The 21,360-nt window shown below is 45.3% G+C and overlaps 5 protein-coding genes across 5 annotated transcripts; 3 read left to right on the top strand and 2 right to left on the bottom strand.

Moving 5' to 3' along the window:
• Positions 1-56: 56 nt before the first annotated feature.
• On the bottom strand, positions 57-1,451 carry LOC120961544 (uncharacterized). Its single transcript, XM_040385326.2, has 4 exons — positions 974-1,451; positions 499-899; positions 266-419; positions 57-197 (listed from the first exon to the last, which is right to left on the bottom strand). The coding sequence occupies exons 1-4, from the start codon at positions 1,110-1,112 to the stop codon at positions 88-90; spliced, it is 804 nt and encodes a 267-aa protein (XP_040241260.2). The 5' UTR covers positions 1,113-1,451; the 3' UTR covers positions 57-87.
• Positions 1,452-2,507: 1,056 nt separating this feature from the next.
• LOC120961541 (sorbitol dehydrogenase-like) lies at positions 2,508-4,256 on the bottom strand. Its single transcript, XM_040385321.2, has 4 exons — positions 4,134-4,256; positions 3,702-4,005; positions 2,830-3,640; positions 2,508-2,766 (listed from the first exon to the last, which is right to left on the bottom strand). Exons 2-4 carry the CDS (start codon positions 3,793-3,795, stop codon positions 2,589-2,591), a joined length of 1,083 nt encoding a protein of 360 aa, XP_040241255.2. The 5' UTR covers positions 3,796-4,005; positions 4,134-4,256; the 3' UTR covers positions 2,508-2,588.
• A 1,464-nt stretch (positions 4,257-5,720) lies between these two features.
• Positions 5,721-7,525, top strand: LOC120952991 (sorbitol dehydrogenase-like). Its single transcript, XM_040372615.2, has 2 exons — positions 5,721-5,940; positions 6,007-7,525. Exons 1-2 carry the CDS (start codon positions 5,878-5,880, stop codon positions 7,033-7,035), a joined length of 1,092 nt encoding a protein of 363 aa, XP_040228549.2. The 5' UTR covers positions 5,721-5,877; the 3' UTR covers positions 7,036-7,525.
• Positions 7,526-8,188: 663 nt separating this feature from the next.
• Positions 8,189-9,497, top strand: LOC120951026 (sorbitol dehydrogenase-like). Its single transcript, XM_040369501.2, has 2 exons — positions 8,189-9,168; positions 9,250-9,497. The coding sequence occupies exons 1-2, from the start codon at positions 8,258-8,260 to the stop codon at positions 9,431-9,433; spliced, it is 1,095 nt and encodes a 364-aa protein (XP_040225435.2). The 5' UTR covers positions 8,189-8,257; the 3' UTR covers positions 9,434-9,497.
• Positions 9,498-9,745: 248 nt separating this feature from the next.
• Positions 9,746-11,053, top strand: LOC120951025 (sorbitol dehydrogenase-like). Its single transcript, XM_040369500.2, has 2 exons — positions 9,746-10,697; positions 10,775-11,053. Exons 1-2 carry the CDS (start codon positions 9,790-9,792, stop codon positions 10,956-10,958), a joined length of 1,092 nt encoding a protein of 363 aa, XP_040225434.1. The 5' UTR covers positions 9,746-9,789; the 3' UTR covers positions 10,959-11,053.
• The last annotated feature ends 10,307 nt before the right edge of the window (positions 11,054-21,360 follow it).

The raw sequence follows: 21,360 nt of genomic DNA, 5'->3' as shown, positions 1-21,360 counted from the left end.
CGGGTGGAAAGTGTTCGACTCTTTAACGGGTTTGGAGACTCGTGGCCGCATAAGACTAAATTGTAAGTACCTATACGCTTTATTGTTTTATTTCTTGTTTTTGTTCATTCGCAAAAATCGATTCTGTGTCTTTATGACGATATTCTTCAGCTTATTGTTGTAGTCATTAATGGTGGAGTATTCATTTTTCCATATATCTGCAAAAGATCATAGAAAGCATTATGCAAACAAGGTCACAAGGAAGGTAGGGTAGCACTGGACTCACCGTAAAGCAACTGGTTGAAGATGTAGAACGACAGCATCGATTCTTTGGTCGTGCTGTAGCCGAGCTCATTGATCAACGATTCTGTGATGAAATCTTTCAGCACGAGTTCCAGATTCCGGTTGTACTTTTGCACGGTGGCGCCGATAAAATTGACCTGTAGCGAAAGAAAATATTAAGCCTTCTGCAACCTAGATGACCCACAGGGAGACTAAAATCAACGACACGAAACTTACAAACGACACAAATGACTCCTGGTCGGTCGTGATGGATTCTTCCAGCTCTTTCAGCTCCTCGATCCGGTTGATGGGGAACTCGACCAGCTTCAGTTCATCCTGCTCGATGAATTCTCCGATCAGCTCGCTGTCGGAATCGAGAGATTCCAGCTTCAGCTCCAATCCTTCATCCCCACTGCTGCCAACAATAACTCCACCGGTGGATGGTGGTAGATTTACCATTCCGGCTTGCTGCTGTCGTGCGGCCGCTTCAAGCGAATCTGCCTGCTGGTTCATGTATACTATGTTTTCCAACTTCTTCTCAATGTCATCCAGCCGTGCGATGATCGATTTCAGTGTAGCCGGATCGAATGTCGTACTGTGCGGATCGGCAAACGTTTTGTGAATCTTCTGTATGACGGCTGGAAGTGGTTGTTTAGGGGTAGCGTTGTTAACGAAACCTACATTTTGATACAAATTATCCTCTTTTGCTTACAAATATCATCCTCGTCGTCCTCAATATCCACCTCGTCGATGCTTGCATTGGTGCGGAACTTCTTTACCTCTATTCGAATATCGTCGGAAATATTGAAACTCCTGATTGTGGTGGAGATGTTGGATTGTATCACGTTCATGGTGTTGGGGTAAGTTTTGCTTAATTCCGGACGGGGACCTTATTTTTCTACGAAACAACTTCTTCTTCTTCTTCTTTTGTGGAGCAGGATGTAGTCTTCTATGTTTTATAAAGCCTATGCTTAATAAAGCCACATTCAAAGACGTACCGCTCTTAGGTTTTCGACTGCCTGAGTCATATACCTCTCCAATGTTGGTACCGTTGTATTTGTGTTGTTTACTTGATGATGGTTTTGACATTTCTATGTTGTGTTTATGATTTGTCTTTCAAAGTTCATATGATCATGTTATCTATGTTTTTGTGTGCTGTTCAAACTTGCGGTTTTTTTTTCATTATAGGGAGATTTTTGTGTCTTGTATGAATCTAATTATTTCCTTTATTATTTTTCCATCATTATTTTTCCAGTGTTTGCGAAATAGGTCTTCTTGGATGTTGGGATATTTCTGTCTTTCATTGTTGTATTTTGTACAGTGAAATATTTGGTGTTTGCCCGTTTCCTGTACTTGGCAAACATCGCATATATCATTTTCTTCTATTTTAAGTATTTTTAGCCAGTATTTGGAGAAGTCATGTCCTGTTAGTATCCGATTCATAGTCTTTATTTCATTTGCATTGATATTTATCGTTTTATGCCAGTTATCTCTTTTGAATTCTTTCTGGTATTCTGCGAATTTTTTCCCTTTATGTTGTATTTCCGTTGTGTACCATTCCTGCGTTTCAAAAATCATTCTTTGTTGAAACATAAGTTTGATGTCACTTTTTCTTAATTTGTTTTCCATAATGTTGTCTGCCGTCACTCCTTTTTTTGCTAAGGCATCCGCCTTTTCATTACCTTCGATATCGATATGTCCCGGTAACCATCTGATTTGTGCATTTATTTTTAAACTGTTTTTAATAATATTGTATGTACTTTCCTCTATATTGTTGTTATATTGTTCCCTTTTGATGATGCTGCAAGCCGCTTTACTGTCCGTATATAGTATAGGATTTATTATGTTGTTTTCCACTGCTATTTGTAGTGCCTTATCTATTGCAGTCAGTTCTACTGAGGTAATGGGTGTGTTGTTTTTTAATTTATATTTGTAACTCCAGTACATATTTTTGTTGTGTGGCTTGATGTATATACCTATACCACAACCGTCATCTGTTCTACGAAACAACCCCTAAAAATTCAATGTAAACAAATGGCGCTGGTGGTTTGTTATGACAGTTGTTCGAGTGCCTAGTGGTTGGCATTGGTGCGGAGATGACTGTCACGTTGGGTGTGACGGATTTTGAAAAATATAAAAAATATCAATTTTAATTAAAAAAATCATTATCATTAAATTTATTACCATTTGTTTCTAAAATAGACTGCAAACTCATGTCAAAATCGAATTCCAACACTCTTTTACAATTATATGCTTAGTGCAATTTATTTGCATGTTCTGTATAAGCCGTTTACACTTTATTTGCCTCTATATTCCATCATACTTATCTATTTCGGATTATTTTTATCTTTCGGTTGTACATGGATCATAACCTTTATTGCACCATCGACGCCGTGGCGAGTCGTGTGGAACGCTTTGGCCGTATCTTCGATGTTGAAATGATGCGTAATGAGCCGCTTCACATTCACCTTTCCGCTGGCCACCAGGCTTAAAGCGACAGGGTAGCTGTTAAAGAAAGACGAATTAATTTCCATAAAGACGAGCACAATCACCGCTATCATCACTTACTCATTGCAGTACCGGAACACGCCTCGTATATCGACCTCTCGGGCAAGTGCATTGACTAGCGGCAACTTTACCTCGGGTGCGCCCATGCCCACCATCACACCAACACCGCCCGATTTGGTGGCCAGGATCATAAGCCGGGCCGTCGATTCCGCCCCGCTACAGTCGATCGTTTTATCCGGCGCACCGCCCATGCGCTCGTGTATGATCTTCACCAGCTCAGCCTCCGTCGCGTCCTTCGGTATGGCTAACGTTTCATCAGCACCCAGCTCCTTCGCTACGTCCAGCCGGTTCTGGAGCAGATCGGTAACGAGCACTTTGCCCGCACCCATCGCTTTGGCCACTATCAACGTCACCAGACCGATCGGTCCCGCCCCAAGAATTAGCACCTGCGAACCGAGCCCAACGTTTGCCCGCCGACACGCATGCACACCGACCGAAAGCGGCTCCAGCAGGGCACCCTCCTCCATGGTCACGTGGTCGGGCAGTTTGTAGCAAAAGTCGGCCGGATGGGCAAAGTATCGGGTAAGGTTGCCATCGTACGGCGGGGTGGCACAGAAGATCATCTCCGCACAGAGGTTGTACGAACCGCCCTTGCAGTATTCGCACGTGCGACAACCGTAGCCAGGTTCGATCGCAACGCGATCACCAACATTCAGATGCTTCACCTTCGAGCCCACCTTGGACACCACACCGGACGCTTCATGGCCTATGACCATGGGTTTTTTCACGATAAAATCACCGATCCGTCCCTTGACAAGATAGTGCACATCCGAGCCACAGATTCCGACGACGTCCATCTCCAGCAGCACCTCTAAAAAAGTGACCGAAGGTTAACTTAAAGGTTAACTATTGCAGTATAGCAAAGGACTTACCGTCATCTTTCGGCACCGGAATGGGACGCTGCTCCAGGCGCAGATCCTCAATACCGTACAGCACCGCTGTGAGATTGTCGCTCTTATTGGCCATCGCAAACGTACTAATCTTGCTCGCACAGTGCCGCGTTGTTCGTCCCGACTTTAAAACGCAACTGAAACGGACCCCTACCGAGTCGTCTTGCTTTATCTCTCCCGGGCGGAGGGTACCGTTTAATGGGTGTTTTTATTAGCTAGCCAGCTCTGTATGAGTGAGCTGTCGATAGCGCAGCTGTTTGTACGGGGTCCCGGCGATGAAGCTGAGCTGGAAAAGGAAGCAGTGCCGGGTACGTTCAATGAGAATGGTTTGTGATGGCATGCCAGTTGTTATTTGTGTTTGTAGTACTTCATCGCTTCGATAGGGCATAGAGGACGTACAAACGCAGGATTCACCTTGAGTGCAGAATGGACGAGAAAGGCAGCAGGGATTCCGAGCAAATAAAGTGGATTGCTTTAGTCTTCTGAATGTTATTCACTCCTAAAAAAGTGTAAATAAAATTATGCTTTTTATCCTACACACAAGTGCACTAACACTTTACAGTTCACATCAAACCTAAACAAAACATTCTTGATCGAAAAGCGCTAATTCTTATCTCATTTTAACTACATTCGCTATGCAACTTATCATCAAACGGATTTTACGTTTAAATGTAAAAAACTAACAGATATACGGATATTGATAAAAAATGCGGAGCGCTCGGCACTTTCTAACTTCACTTGTTTACACAACAGCTGGAGTTTGTTGACATGATTAGGCTATGCTCTTGGCACTTGTTTCATCTAGTGCGTTTCTGTCGTATGGAGTAACAATGTGATCCCGAGTTACGCGGTTTATGCGTGTTGAAGATATCTTCTGTATAAAGCACATTATTTTTAAGGCCAAAATAACAAAAAATATGGCTATGTTAATGGGAATTCTTTATTATTACTAAGTTACTTATATTTCTTCTCATTAAAAATATGCAATCTTTTTAATAAGATTTTATTTATCTAATTCGATTTCTAATAAATAACAAATAGACGAAATGTATTAATTTATGTCACCAAATCCAAATCCATTTTTGCACTTTATTTATTTACCGTTATTTGAGTATCTATTTTTTCCTCCAGTTTTCTTCAGAACAAATCCCCAGTTCCAGTTGGGGCCGGTCTCGTCAACTCGTACGACTTAACAACATGCTCGTCATGGGTTCAAGCCCCGAATAGACTGTGCCCCCATATGACTGACTATCCTGCTATGGTAACAATAAATCACTGAAAGCCAAGCTCACTTCACTAGAGTGGGTACAGACAGGCCTTGACCGAGGACGATTGTTGTGCCAAAGAAGAAGAAGAATGTCACCTGTTAATTAGTTATATCTGAACCATAATATGGACATGCATAGAATGAACATGTTTTCTTTATTTACTTCTTCTTCTTTCATTTGGCGTAACGTCCTACGTGGAAATGCCCCGGCCAATACAGGCTTTCGAGACTAATTCATTACCACGCAACCCGGATAGTCAAAATCCTAGCTACGCGGGGACGGTCCATTCTAGGCTTGAACCCATGACGGGCATGTTATTGAGTCGTTTGAGTTGACGACTGTACCACAGACCGCCTTGTCTTTATTTAGTAATTGAATTTAATTCGTATGAGTATAACGTATAGAAACTCTCAACCTGGACGAATATTACATCCATTTTTTTTGTTGCTTTTCAAGTTTAATTAACAACTGAATTAACGAACTAAATAAATTTAATCACGATATGCTGTTAATAATAATCTAACAACATTCATTGAAACAATCGATCCAATAAAACCACAACTTGATCAACGAATGCGTTCTGGTCGTACTGGTGATTAATGTGCATCGTTTTGAGCATGCTGATTAGCGTTTCACGTGACTCGGCTTGATCTTCAGTGCATTTAGCGTGAGTGGGGGACGCCTTCGCCTGCATCGCCAGTGTTTTCTTCACACAGTGATTTCCACCGACAATGTGAAGCGAGTAGTTTGCATTTGCCGGCGTGATACATAAACCGCCGCGAGATGATTCGGATGCTTTAGTGTACATTAGCGAGAGCTACCGATCGTAGCGCGATCGAACGAGCGAGCGCAGCATCAATCAGCAATAGCAGAAGCAGAATCGGTCGGAAATGGCACAGCGGAAAGTTACAAATCTTGCCGGCGTGGTACACGGCGTCGAAGACTTTCGTGTGGTGAGTGAGTGCAGCGCTGTCAGCAGCGGGTAGGCATGTACTGACGAGCTGATCGATTTTGTGCAGGAAGAAATCCCCATGCCACGGCCGCGCGATCATGAGGTCCTGCTCGAGATGGACTGTGTGGGCATCTGCGGCTCGGACGTGCACTACGTGTCGCACGGAGGATTCGGCGACTACAAGCTAAAGGACAAGCTGGTGCTCGGCCACGAATCGTCCGGTGTGGTGGTGGCCGTTGGAGCAGACGTAACCAGCCTGCAGGTGGGTGATCGTGTCGCCATTGAACCCGCGATTGGCTGTCGCACTTGCCGGCACTGTAAGGCCGGCCGGTACAATATCTGCCCGCAGGGCGTTTACTGTGCGACCACGGGGCATGGCAATTTGTGCAACTACTACACGCACGCGGCCGACTGCTGCTTTAAGCTGCCGGCGAATGTGACGATGGAGGAGGGCGCCCTGCTGGAACCGCTTGCCGTGGGGGTGCACTGTTGCCGCCGGGGTGGTGTCGGGATTGGCAGCACGGTGCTGGTGCTCGGTGCCGGACCGATCGGGCTCGTTACGCTGCTGGTAGCGAAAGCGATGGGTGCGGCCAAGGTGTGCGTCATCGATCTGGTGGAGCGGAAGCTCGAGCTAGCCAAGACGCTAGGGGCCGATGCAACGCTGGCAGTTAGCGGACACGATACGCAGGATGAGATCGTGAAGCGCATTCATGCACTGCTCGGTACTGCGCCAGACATTAGCATCGAGTGTACGGGGGCGGAAGCGTGCGTACAGCTGGGAATTGAAGCTACCGTACCGGGCGGTGTGGTGACGCTGGTTGGCATCGGTGCCATACAGCAGCGTGTCCCGATAACGACGGCCCTGGTGCGTGAGATTGACATCCGGACGGCGTTTCGGTACGCCAACTGCTATCCAGCAGCGGTCGCGATGGTAGCGAACGGTACGATCGATGCACTCAAGCTGATCACGCATCATTACGAGCTGCAGGAATCGGACCAAGCGTTCAATACGGCCCGGTACGGGCTGGACGGTGCAGTCAAAGTCATGATCCACTGCCAACCAAGGAACAAAAACAATCCACAACGAAAGGTGTAGGCATCGTTTCTGGAACGTCCCGCTCGGCAGTGGGGCGAAAAGCTGCGTCAATAAATCTTTATAGTATTTGCACAGTCCCAGTGTTTTGCGTTTATGAATCAAACGTGACATCAGAAAGAAGCCATGATTCTCCTCAGCTCCACAGCACGTTGCATTGCATGATGTCCGGTCCGTTCAGTCAGAGATTTGCAATGCATCGTTAACGGAGGCATCCCTGACCCAGTGTCTTGTTCTCTCGCTATATCATCTACATCGACTAGGCCTGGTTGCTTCGATGCTAACGACAGGGCAGGGACAAAAGGCAAGATCGTACTGCAAGAGAAGTCAGTCCCCTCCATCGACTGCGTTTGTCTGTCTGTGAACAATCATTGGGGGTAATTTGATTGGCCCGATACGGCGGCTGTTTTGCCATCGCCACCCTCGCCATACCAATGCCGCTACTACTGCTGCATCTTGTCATAATCTATAGGCATTCGGTTCCCCTTTAGCGCACGACACCAACAACGATCGCGGGAGCGCGTCTAATGTCGCCAGTTTAAACTAGTCATGGTGTTTCATGGCAGGCGAAGCTGAAAATAGCATTATCGCTATCAGTAGCAGTTGGAGCCGCTGGAGGCATGGCACCCCAGCAATGTTGACGTATCGACAGCTTCTCTCGGTTGGTTCTGATTACTGTCCATCAAGCATGTAATGTACACAGCCGATTAGATAACCTTTTAAGTCACCGTAAAAGCTAGGAAACAGTGTACTTTAACGTTAAATGAACAGCATGGAAAAACAAAACAGCTCTTGAATGCAAATCGAGCCGAGGTCAATATTTTTAGGCTATAAAGATTCGGCTGGAACAATATGGGCTTGGAAGATGACCGGGTACGAACAGAGCTGTAAACAATAAATGATAAAGTCCGAAAGAGTATTTCGCGGAAGATAATAGAAGCTGATTAAAGCTGTCCCCTCGTGGGGTTTCTGTTTGTCACTGTGCAGGTTCGGGTGCCAAATCATAACTCCATTACTGATGCACTATTGACAGCGTGAAGGATAATTTGGCATGAATTGGAAATAATCTTTGACCCTGCGCCTTGCGCATCAATGGTGTGGGAAAAAATTTGGCACCGAAACAGAATATAAAAGATCGCACCGTGCATGCAAAAACCAGTCAGTAACGGTTTCGTGTTTGCGTGAAGATTGTGCAGCAGCAGCAGCTAGCCCCCGAAAAGACAACATGGCACCAACGCAACAGAATATGGCCGCCGTTTGCTATGGGCGGGACGATCTGCGCCTGGTGCCGATCGCAATGCCCGAGCCCGCCTTCAACGAGGTCGTGCTCGAGGTGGACAGCTGTGGCATTTGCGGTACGGACGTGCACTTCCTGAAGGAGGGTGGCTTCGGCGATCAGAAGCTGATCCGTCCGCTGGTGCTCGGCCACGAGTCGGCCGGTGTAGTGCGCAAGGTGGGCAGTGCCGTGACGCACCTGAAGGTGGGCGATCGGGTCGCGATCGAGCCGGCGGCCGGCTGCCGTACGTGCGATCTGTGCAAGGTGGGCAAGTACAACATCTGCCTGAACGGGAAGCACTGTCCGACGAAGCACCACGATGGCAACTGCTCGAACTTCTTCTCGCACTATGCGGACTGTTGCTTCAAGCTGCCGGATCACGTGACGATGGAGGAGGGCGCACTGCTCGAGCCGTTGGCCGTTGGGGTGTATGCGGGTCGGCGGGCGGACATTCGGCTGGGCAGCCGGGTCGTCATTTTCGGTGCCGGACCGATCGGGCTGATCTCGCTGGTGGTGGCGAAAGCGATGGGCGCTACCCGCACGGTAGTGCTCGATCTGGCCCGCGCCGGTGTGCGGTTGGAAGCGGCCAAGAAGCTTGGCGCTACGGCCGTCATACCGATTGGCGAGCAGGATAGTGAGGATGAGCTGGTGAAGCGCATACAGGAGGCGCTGGGCGGACCGGCGGATCGTGCGCTGGAGTGCACCGGCTCCGAGCCGGGCATGCGTACGTCCATCAGGGCGACACGCAACGCCGGCATTGTGTGTTTGGTGGGTTTGGGCAATGAAGAGGTGCGGCTGCCGATGGTGGATGCAATTTCGCGCGAAGTTCAAATCATTACCGTAATGCGGTACAATCATGAGTGAGTTGGGGAGTGAGCATGCTGGCGGTGGTTTGCGATGCAGCGAATTGGTAATGATGCACTCTTTTGTTGTACTTTTAGCTATCCCGCTGCGCTAGAAATCGTGTCCAGTGGGTATGTGGATGTAAAGCCCCTGGTGTCGCACCATTTTGGGTTGAAAGACGTTAACGAAGCCTTCCGGGTGGCTGCCGCTGGGGAAGGATTGAAGGTGATGGTGCATCTGACTCCGCGCGATAGCAACAATCCCAAGAAGTTCGTAAACTGAGAAGAGATGCGAGTGTGGACAATACATTTAAGCGGTCTTGAAGAGCTTTAATAAAAACTTGGGGGGTTGAAATCTTATCTTAAACTAAATATATATATAAACCATTATCGTGATGACACCTACTAATTGATCTCGCCAAACTGCTTTGCTTCGCGCTGATAACGCACCACCATCGCTGTGGGTATTGGTGCTGCGCTTTATCGCATCGTTTGATCGCGTTTGATTACGAGCCTATCGACGTCAAGCGCACGGTCGTGGTACGCAAACATGCTTGTGCGTAACGCCCGTACGTCTATATAAGCCGGTGTGCGACGCGGCCACGCGCCAGTTCATTTACGCCTAGAGAGTCTGCAACGATGGCACCGAACAAAAATCTTGCCGCGACCGTGTACGGTCCCAACGATCTGCGGCTGGACGAGCGTCCCATACCGGAGCCGGCATTCAACGAGGTCGTGGTGGAGGTTGATACCTGTGGCATCTGTGGTACGGACATCCACTTCCTGAAGGATGGTGGTTTCGGTGCCCAGCGGCTCGTCAAACCGATCGTGCTCGGTCACGAGTCGGCCGGTGTAGTGCGCAAGGTGGGCAGTGCCGTGACGCACCTGAAGGTAGGCGATCGGGTCGCGATCGAGCCGGCGGCCGGCTGCCGTACGTGCGATCTGTGCAAGGTGGGCAAGTACAACATCTGTCTGGATGGGAAGCATTGTACGACGCAGAAGCACGATGGCAACTGCTCGAACTACTATGCGCAGTACGCGGACTGCTGCTTCAAGCTGCCGGATCACGTCACGATGGAGGAGGGCGCACTGCTTGAACCGCTGGCCGTTGCCGTGTATGCGGGTCGGCGGGCGGACATTCGGCTAGGGCAGCGCGTGATCATCTTCGGTGCCGGACCGATCGGACTGGTGTGTTTGATCGCTGCCAAGGCGATGGGTGCGACGCGCACGGTCATACTGGATCTGGAGCATGCCAAGCATCGGTTAGAGGTCGCCAAGAAGCTTGGTGTGACGGGCGTGATCGGTATCCGGAAGGAGGACACCGAGGAGGACCTGGTGAAGCGGATACACGAGATCTTGGGCGGGCCGGCCGATCGGGTGCTCGAGTGTTCCGGCTCGCAGCCCGGCATGCGGGTGGCGATCAAGGCGACCAGAAACGCGGGCCGCATCTGTTTGGTGGGGCTAGGCAATAAGGACGCTCAGCTGCCGATGGTGGATGCAATCTCGCGGGAAATCGAAATCACCACTGCGATGCGTTACAATCATGAGTGAGTTTTGCTAGGCGTGTTTGGAGGAGGTACGATTGCGAATGTTTAATTGTGTAATTTGCATTTCATTTTAACAGTTATCCTGCCGCATTGGAAATCGTAGCCAGTGGGTACGTTGACGTGAAGCCGCTAGTTTCGCACCACTTCGATCTGCAGGACGTGCACGAGGCTTTCCGGGTGGCATCGCAGGGCGAAGGTATTAAGATTATGATTCACCTTGTGCCACGGGACACCAACAACCATGGCAAATTTACGAACTAAACGGACATGTTTTGTGATAATAATAAATGAAAAAAATGTTAAAACATGTTGAAAAAATGAGGATAGTAAAAATACAACTCACTTCCGACTGACTATCCTGCTATGTGCAATCAGTAATTCACTGAGCGGCAAGCCCCCAAATAAGAAGAAGAAGAAGTTGCTAAACAAATAGTTCATAAACAACGCTTCAAAAAAAGCAATGTTTAGAAGTGTGTGGGAGCCGGTCCGGTGATGTACTCGTTAAATATACGACCTAATCACATGCCCATAATGGGTGCAAATCTCGTATCAGAAGAGACTTCCCTTCCTCGTACGTAGCACTAGTTATCTTGCTATATGTACACCAATCAATCATAGATAGGTAGACCATCAGTGGTTTAGGTAGGTCTTGACCGACCAAGAACCCATAGGATTTCCTGTGGCTGTAGCCATCTAAAAATAGTATTCAAATAAAATGAAGAAACAAAAACACTTTAATAGCAAAAAGAAAAATAAACAAAAACAAAATGTTGGTTTTTAGTTGCAGAAAACAATTACATTGGTTATCTATGTTACTGTTTAAAATGGCAATGGAAATTTCGACTCAGCTAAACAATAATATTTGAATGACTAAAGCAATATAAGCAACAAACAACGCGAGTTAAATAGTTAATTCTGTCTGCTGAATAAAAATAAATTAAACTCAACTATTTAGCTTATCTCGACTGTCTACGTTCCAAGATTTGTACTTTTACGAGATTTGTTATGCGCCTGCATTTAGGCAATGTAAATTGTTTGCTTTGCGGTGTATACGTTCCGCGCAATTTTTTTTCTCCTGTGACGACAATTCATGTGATCATGATGGCGATCACTTAGATTACCGTATTGTTTCGAATTACGGACACTTAAGGCATTTTTGGCATTTGATATTTTCTAACTAATTCAATTTTAATCGGTCACACCTCTATACGGCTCCCTTAAATAAAGCAAACCTTCTAAACCTGAGAAAAAATAAAGTTAAAAAAAATGTACTCAAAACATTTCAAATTACGGACGTTTTGATTCGAATTCCGGACAGGCTCAAAATTTGGTCTATATTCTTCCAATTCACTCAGTAACGTTTTAGTTTTTAGCTTATTTTGAGTTCCGAACACTCAATTCTAAGAGAAGGAGTCCTCCTAGACCGACAGAACGACGGCCTTAAATGCAACGGTGTTTCGATGCTGTTTTTCTCTTGTACTCGTAGATGAATAGAACCGAAGAATTGCTACGGTCTTTCTCTTACGGCCATCAATGCATTTGTCACATAAATCTTCAAATATCGTTGTTTTCTTGTTATTATCATTGTCTAAAAACATATTTTATACAAATAAATCACAATTTACTTCGGCTGTCCGGAATTAAAAAGAAAAACAAAAATCTTGCTTCGAATTCCGAACAGAATTAAACATGTGATTTATTGAAATTCAAAGTATAACATAATAAAACATTGTTGTTTTCACGATGATAACTACTTCCACAATGGAATCCGATGTATTTCAATGCACCTAGACACGATTATTAGGAATTGTCGGAGTAATTACACTGGCGTCAGTTTGAAGCAAAACTGCTAAGAATGGCTCTGGTGGTGAACTGACCCACAGGAATTGTGTATTTACTGTGGCATCAGGGCCTATTAAATGGTAAGATACATTATGAAATAATTTAAATTAAAAAGCGGTAAGGCAAGGGACTGGATATGAAGAAATTCAATCAAAAACATGTCAAATGTCCAGAATTTGAAGCTGTCCGTAATTTGAATCATAATGTATTAAAACTGAGTTTCTGTACGAAATACGCTTTTAAAAAATTGTTTACTTTTATTTTTAATTAATTTAACGAAATGCAGCATGGCCGTTCCTAGTGAATGAAAAACAGATATTATTTCCTAGCTTTGCACGTGTTGTAAGCTTCATTCGGAATTTTGAAAAAATAATTGTTTTAAGCTGTGCTGAGGAATTAATTGATAGGCGATGTAAAATCCAATTCATTTATGCTATAGCCAGTATAGATTTGTAGCTGTTCCAGTTTAGCCCTGAGCCTTGTCAGGCGTAACTCTGCGAAAGAAGATTAATGAATTCAACAGAATCAATCTCATCAGTGCGTTTGAATTATTTTACAAAACGAACGATAATCGTTCGCTAATTCGACTAGAGCAAACAAAAAAAGACATAAAATTAATCACTTAGAGAGGTAACGCAGTTCAGAAAGCTATTAGTGTAGCAGTAGTGACAAAAAGAGATTAACATTAAAGCTTCGCATCAACAAAACACATTGCTTCATTGAAGGATATATGGAAGAAGAATTAAGAAGGAAAAACAATGAAAGATAAATAAATAAAAAAAAAACAACTAAACTAAGCATCATACCACCCTCCTCAAAAACCAATACGAATGCCATAATGGATCACTCCATGTCTTGCCATTTGAAGACAATTTAATCACTCACCCAAACTGAAACGCGAGCTGTGCCGTAATTGCAGCAATACCAATTTCCTCTCCCCAAAAACAAACCCTCCATCAAACACTTAAGCTAAAGCTACACCTAGTTGTGAGAAAAATAAGCGTAAATTACCCTGAATTATGTCCCGGCAGGTCCTGCTCACGTTTCACTGGGCGCTGCCCTAGAAACAAGATTCAAGATTCAAAACGAGCAATAAAAAGATTAGTCAAACGATCTGTCCCCCCCCCCCTTCGTGTGTCTCTGCTTTTCACCCGTTTGTGTATCTGTTTCCGCGAGAAGAACGTCAGAACCAAAGTGTTGTGTACGATTTTAACACGGAAGAACTCGTGTTTTGTTAAGCTTCTCCCTTATGGCGGGAATGTCAGCTTCCGCCCGATTGCCTCCAGTCAATGTGCCACCGGTTGAGGTGACAAGCGGATGGCACAAGTGGCCTGGCTTTACCGATATACCCAGACCATCCTTTATTTTCGGCGAACGTATTGGATGTGTGTGTGTGTGTGCGTTGATGTCGTGTAGTGAATCGGAAATACTTTAACTGGCGCTTCACACAAACACGTCATTTTGTTTTCGTCCTGATCCTTTTGACATCCGTTTTAAGGGTCCTGGACACGCTTGTAGCCGAAATGCCACATATCTCTCTTTCTCTTTCTCTCATTCTCTATCCTACCCTCTCCCCATCCGGAGGGTTGTTGGGTGGACCAGTGCGGACCGGGTGGACATTGCGACGGGGATCGCCCAAAACGTCTAAATGGGCCTTTCAACTTGAGGGGAGCTCATAAATCTTGTTTTCACTCTATTTGTAGCAAGCTTTCTTACCTTCTACCACCCCCCCCCCCTCCCCTAGCCGGAATTGGAAGTGAAATGGGGGAAAAAGTATTAGTTAAATGTGTATCGCACGGAGGAAACTTTACCCACCGTTTTGCTTGGGAGCCGAATCGAACCGGCGGCTTCACTTGACGCCTGACAGTGAGCGGATCAACTATCGGAACGCCTGCGTTGCGGCACGGCCCACTGGGCATGGGTGGTTCCTCCACCACACAAACACCCGAAACTGTGTTTCGAGTGGTAAAGCGAGCTTAAAACAATGGCTCAGGCCACGAGCGCGCGCTGTGACAATGCGCAGTCAAACGGAGCGTTTGAATTTATCGTCCTTTCCCGCCTGTCACCGGTATCTAATCGCAATCGTGTTTGTTTTATGTTTTCCGGTGGCCATTCCGTTGGTGGGATGGATTGTGTATTCTCGCGGCGTCGAAACACGGTGCCACGGGTCGGTTTTATTTCCAAGAAACGAACTTTTCGAGTATACAAGATTTATGATCATCATCGCGACACAGTCATAAGCAACCCCCTCGCCCTCCTTGAAATAGGTGTATTTGGTCTGCCCTATGTCACTACAACAGCACCACCGAAACGCGAACGAAACGTAGCCTCTGCGTCCTGTTGTACCGTTATTTTTGTGCAGCCTCTCAATGTCAAGTGCCAACGTGGTTCCTCAAAAATAGACACGCGAAAACTGGGACAACCCGCGCAATTAACTTTCCCGAAACCGATGAAGAACGGAAGCTTCCCTTTTTTTTTGTTCGCTGGGTCAATTTTAAGGTCACAAGGTGGCCGGTGGCTGTAGCGCAACCTCATTTTGCTGTTGCAAATAGATTGCGCTCTCCTTAGCAAATGGTCCCTTCCAAACGGTCGATCATTACTCACGGAGATGTGTCACGCGCCTGTCACCGTTGCGGGGTGGATTAAGGGCAAAAGGACCGCTTACCGCAAAAAGAAAGAAAGAAATCAATTGTTCTCCTTACAATGACGTCCCTTAACCGCGAAAAAATAAGGACGAATGAAGCTCCGTCTCTTTCTCCCGGTATCCCGTGTTCTGTTTTTTTTCTATCTACTTCTTTCCCTATCTCTCGTTGGGTTCCGTTCCAGCGAAACTCATTAAAAGTTGTCCTAATGTTTTCGTACCGTTTGGAGGTTTTCCTTTTGCTGGATGGGGAAAAAGGAAGGGATGAAGTGTTGGGTGTTTGTTTTTTTCTTTTCGCTGCTGGTTAATCATTTACAACTCATTGTTTTTCTGCTCTTTACCCAAAACCATTGCTGTCGATGCTTTAAATTTGTGTGAGTCATGAATTTTGTGGCAGTCGGCACCGTTTTGCCTTCCCACATTCTGTCCGGCGCGAATGAAGAAAGGTTAAACAAACCGGCAACCTAGCGCAAGAAGTAACAATTCCAGCAAACCTTCCGCCCCATACCCGTGCCACACTCATTGCAGACTTACATTTTCACTTGTCACACTTATTGTTTGTAATTTTCTCTCCAGGCACGGGCAGCCTGTAGTTTGCAATTGTTTTACTTTGCCGTTCGTTTTTGCACAGGAATAAATTAGTGAACAGAGAGCCGGGCGGGGTAGGCGGACACAGGTCTTAAATTAAAATCGGTTTGAGGACCAACATGCAGGCAGTTGACAAACAATCTTGCCGAAAACTTTTCCCATCGTGTTCACCCGTCCGCTGGCTGATCTTTGATGCGCTGAGGGTCTTTTGTTTGGCGGTACGGTTTTCTCGACTGGGAAGGTAAAACGTGTCGGTAGCGCATTGAGATTTCCTTTCAATTTTTGGGGTGCGATGAATTTCAAATGATCCCTACTTATCATCTGTCTGCCGGTCGCGGTGTGCTGTACTGAGCCCCACGATGCACCACCAGCAGATTAGATGGTGGTGAGCAAAGAGTGAAGGATGAATGTTTTAGTTTCCCTTTCTCTTGGATGCTGGCGGCTGGGGCTGAGTTTTTAACAGAACGGGCAAATGAAAGCTTAATTACCACCAACTTAAACACGTGAAAATACTTTCCAGTGTTGTGTATCTTTGGCTTTGCATTGTGTTTGATTAACGTAAATTAATCTTGATTAAAAGTTAAATTTTAGTTTAAGGTTCGCTATAACGATATAAATGTGATTTTAAATAAGAAATTGGGCACTGCTTACCGTTTACTAAATAATTAACAATAAATAGTGAAATAAGTGTTAAAAATATTCGAATCTTCAAAATTTTGCTTTTATTTTGTCAATTATGAGGAATCAAAATGCAACAGTCGAAACTTCTATTAAAAAAAATCATGCTTTTGTTATGGTACCTGCACCATTAGTTAAATAATTATATATGAATGTTACTTATATCATTAGTTTATTTAAAATATATGATATTGCATCGTTTTTTTTTGAAATAATATTAATCAAATAGAAGCAAGTTTATCTGTCACATGTGAAGTATGGTCGGTTATATGGTTTATGGCATTTCGAAGGAAATTCCCTTATTGCATCTTACCGAACCGACATCAACGATGACCCATGCAATGGGCAACACTTTATAATGCTGCATTGTTAACAAAATCTTACGATTCTAAATTGGGATATCATATTATAACGTGAACGTAAATTTCCACCCTGATTTTATTATCTTTTTTGGCCTTCAAAAAGGATCCAGGAGGAACATACTTTAAGTTCGACGAAGAAGTAACCGATGAACTAGTTGGTACGCGGTGCTCTGGAAGAATAGTACGCCGCGGGGATAACAAAGTTCATACCGCGGCTTTAAATTGTCGATCATAACGGTGCTTGTGTTGAAAAATAGAATAAAGGATTAGAATTGTGCTGCAATATGTTTTTTTTATTATAGAATGTCGTTCACTTTGTAAAACAAGACGAGGAGTTTACTTTGTTAAGAAGCTAATTAATAAGCGAAAGTATTGTAATTACTTTTGCGCAGCGTTAAATTCTAAGAACGTCGTCAACCGCCAGACCAACGGAATTAATTATTGACGGCTTGCCAATCCGTTCACGCTGTAGCACTCGATCGATTGTGTAATGTATAATGCCAACTTGGCCATATGCGATACTTTACCGCAAAACCGCCAGCCAGCAAATCCAGCTTTTGCGTAGTACAATCTCACGCTACAAATCCTTCCCGGGTATTGACAGAAAGACACAACTTTTTATTAATATTTAACAATAGTCCCAAATTGCTTCGCTTACGTACGCCACTCAGCGGGACTAAGCGGATGAAAAAGTTAGTTGACGATTTGCAACATCATCCACCAAGGTAAATATGGTTGGCGGGTGAATTTTGGCCCGACCGCCTCACCGGCATGTAGCCCTCTCCCACATCCACCTTTGTTCGATGTCGCCGCGGGAAGGATTCAGTCAATAATCGAAAACCGAAGGATGGCGAGGGAGGAGGGAGTGGAAAAAAGTAATTAAAACTTTTTGACACTGTCGGAAGACATCTCAACCCCTCTCCCTGGCAGTGGTACACGCGATGGCGTCTGCTTTGAACCGTATAACCGTAAGCAGCCAAGAAACGAGAAATGTGAAATAAAAGAATGGAAAAACCAATTGCACTGGGAAATGTGTAACACCATTTCGTAAGATTGTCTCGGTATGTGTGTGTGTGTGTGTGTGTGCGATTTTCGTTTTTAATTCCACCCCTTCTTCCAATGGATTGTGTTTTGGGCTTTTTTTCTTTGCACAACTTGACAAATTTTGGGCCCTGCCACGTTGCGCATCTCGCCCCGGGTGGACCAATTATTGACAGATCCCTGGGGAATGTTCCTGCCAGCATGTGACAGGTGCTGGGGAGCTGCGAAGCAATAGAAACGCCCAAACCCAAACAGCCCCGGCTAATGTCGATTTTGTCAGGTTTTGGGTACGTTTGCAGATTAGATTGGGGAATCGGATAACCGCAGCACGTAAGCAAACACACATTGCTACATGTGTGCCGCTGAAGGTGAGCTCCTATTGCGTGCCACACTGCACACAGCTACACTGCAAACGACAACACCGAACTGGGGGGATGGTGCGATGCGTATGTTTCTGCCAATTGTAATTACACAGAAAAGAACGGTAATGATACAGAGTTGTAAAGTAAAAATAGCAATATTAGATAAGCAGAGAAGCCTGGGAGCATCCGTCAGAAGCAGGAGTTGCACGTCATTGCCTACGTCTGTGGCTATATAACGTAACTGTTCCGAGAAAAGCGGTTGAATAAAGTGGCCTGAAGAATATTACTGCTGCTTTAATTTACCTTAAAAAAACGTCACGATAAAGCAATCGAGTATTAGTATGTATCGAAATGTTGTTAGGCATTAAACTCCACCGTCCCTTCAGTGTATTGATTTTCGCTTCGTACTAATTAATTACTATAATTAAACGTTCGCTCTTGGTAAGATGACACTGTTGTCGGGCTGTGGTGCTAAACCATGCTGACGTTAACCAATAATACAATCCATCATTTAACCAACGCGATACCAACGCACCGGGCCGCACCGGGGAGTAATGCATGTGGGAGTAATTTAATTAATTTCACTGCATATTCGTGTTGCAATAAAGCAAACCTGTGCTGCTGTCCATTGCTGCTGTTCGCTTGTTCGAATTCGGCTAATCCAGCCAATTTGCTCCCTACAGGATAATTACGATGCATTTTAGTTGAATCGGTTCAAATTTGAGCTTTCATTGCAAACAAACAATCGTAGCTGATTGGTTCCGTGGAAGCTTAATAGCTTCTCGCAAAAATGCCAAAAGCGCCCGGTCGGTGGCGGAGCAAGCAGTAAGGGTTTGTTTTCGAAATGTTTTCCCCTCACGTACGTGCGATTTGTCCCCTTCATGTGTGTGTGGGTGCTTGTTTTGTTCGATCGGTGTGAGCCACTCAGCCTCAACGCCATCACGCCATTTGACGTGCGTCGGCCGGAACGTTATGAAAGCTACCGGAAGGATGTGAAATTTTTCACCGATCGTGCCCTTTGCTTGCCTCATTTGCTATCAGCTATATGCCTTTTTTCGTTCTCTATCTCTCTCATTCTCTCTTTATTTTTTCCGCTTTTGTTCCAAACAGGAGTCTGCGGCCATCAGCATAAATTCATCCGTCGCGCGCCTGGTTGTGTGGGAAGGGGATGTGGTATAATCAAAAATTAATAGAGACAAATTGATGAATGGGATTTGTGGGGCCGATTTTGTCCTTTCGTTTCGGGTTCGGGAATAAAAAGATCAAAAAACGATGTTGATAGGTCATTTTTTCAAGGATCAGTTCGCCGCCTAGAATATACCAAATGAGATGTGAATTGTTTTGTAGGCTTTATAGTAAAATTAATTAATTCTCAAGAGGCAAATAGGTAATTTCACATTTGAAGTATAATATAAAAATGTCTTGAATATGTACAGGTACACTATTTATTCTATAAACTACCTGTATACAATCAATAATTCACACTGAACGAAGCATACTTTTTGACTAAAATTTCCATCCGAATATTTGTCGGCAAAAACTAAAACTGCATCCTTGCTAGTGCGCACATCATAACACCTCGCAGCGTATTGGCACGTTTCGTAGCAGAAATGTTTCATAATAGTGCCAAATCCTCACTTCATCAATCATGTCGAGCCACGTACGGTGTGCATTGAAATGTTTTCTCATGCACGGGAGTGTAGATGCGAGTGTGTGGGGAGGGAGGGTTCACTGTGTTTTCTATATGGTGTAGAAAAGCTCTAAGCAAAATGGGAATCATCCTGGATCATCTTTTCTTGTCGAGGAATTTCGCATATCAATCGCAACCGCCAGCCCTACCAAAACCAAACGGAACTGTCGCTATCGGGCACTATCGGGATGTGGAGAGTTTGGTTTCATCGTGTTCCACCCTAACGGATGTGGAACGCAGGGTATTGCAATGTTCGTACTAGAGAAATGTGCCCCAAAAGCGAAACTCCCAAACGTTCGTTCCCGCTGGTGCTGAAATCAATAGGGTGAGGGAGGCAAAATGAATCCAAAGCGAATATCATTCAACATTTTTATTTTCTCTTTTTTCCATTTTTGCAGCCCATTTTACCAAGCTCAAACTCGGTTCGCTCGTACCTTCCGAAAGGTTTGATCTTGGGACGAGAGGCACCGTTCAGGTTGTTTCTTTATGTTTCATTCTATCGGCAATAGTTTGCCTTTTTTTTGGAGTAAATTTTAGATCCGTTTCCACCGCCCTGTCACGGTGTCACAGCTGCTGGATGCTGCTCCGTGCTTTCGCGCGGAATCGTTCGGGCTTTCCGGATATAAGCTCGTCGCTGTCCGCCACCGGGTGTGAAGGTAATTTATTAAGTTTTATCTCTGCCTTTTGGTGCTTCCTTTCTCGAGTGAATTGTTACCATTGGCCCCACGACCTCTGCTACCACCACCATCACCAGCGCCATCATCATCATCATCATCATCATGGTTTGCGATCACGCGCACCATCATTGCCATCATCACATCGCGTCAATAGTTTTGGCGCCAACGGGCTACACTAGGAGCTTCAACATTTTCAGCATTCTGGGCAGAGCTTGAGGGAGGAAAAATTTCCGAAAAAGAATATGATACGGTGGCGTAGCTTCCGACCCGACGTGTCCATGTGCCCATGTCAGAAGCTATCTGAAACTTCGTGTGCGTTGGTGTGAACGGGGTGGGTGTTGTTTTCACTTTAACTGTTCGCGCAAATAGGGTTGCTAAGACACCAGCGTAGTGCAGTAGCACGTGCAGCATCTTAAACTAGCTTGCTGCCACTCTACACGCTGTGTGGCAGGTGTGTGTGTGTGTGTGTATGTGTGTCTGGTTAAACTTTTCCTGCTGAACGGGCAGAGAGCGGTTTTAAAGCTTGATCGTGCCCGATACAAACGCGCGCTGCGGTGAACTGAAAACAGCTGACCGGAACAGTTTTCCCAGTGCTGTGATACAAGTCTTAGCGCAAAGGCGAAGAAACAGCGAGGGGAGCGGGAAAACTTATCTCGCAAACTGTCATAAAGTACTGTGACCTAATTGGATTCGGTGAATTTATCGTACAACGACACCCGACCCGAACGATGGCAGAACGGTTGGCAAGCGTTTTTTGTTTTGTTTGCGGACATCGAAACAGA

Source organism: Anopheles coluzzii, chromosome 2 (genome assembly GCF_943734685.1).
Source record: "Anopheles coluzzii chromosome 2, AcolN3, whole genome shotgun sequence".
In the NCBI taxonomy this organism is placed as follows: Eukaryota; Metazoa; Arthropoda; class Insecta; order Diptera; family Culicidae; genus Anopheles; species Anopheles coluzzii.
The sequence above is the reverse complement of the archived record's forward strand: the minus strand, read 5'-3'. Positions and strand labels throughout refer to the sequence as shown.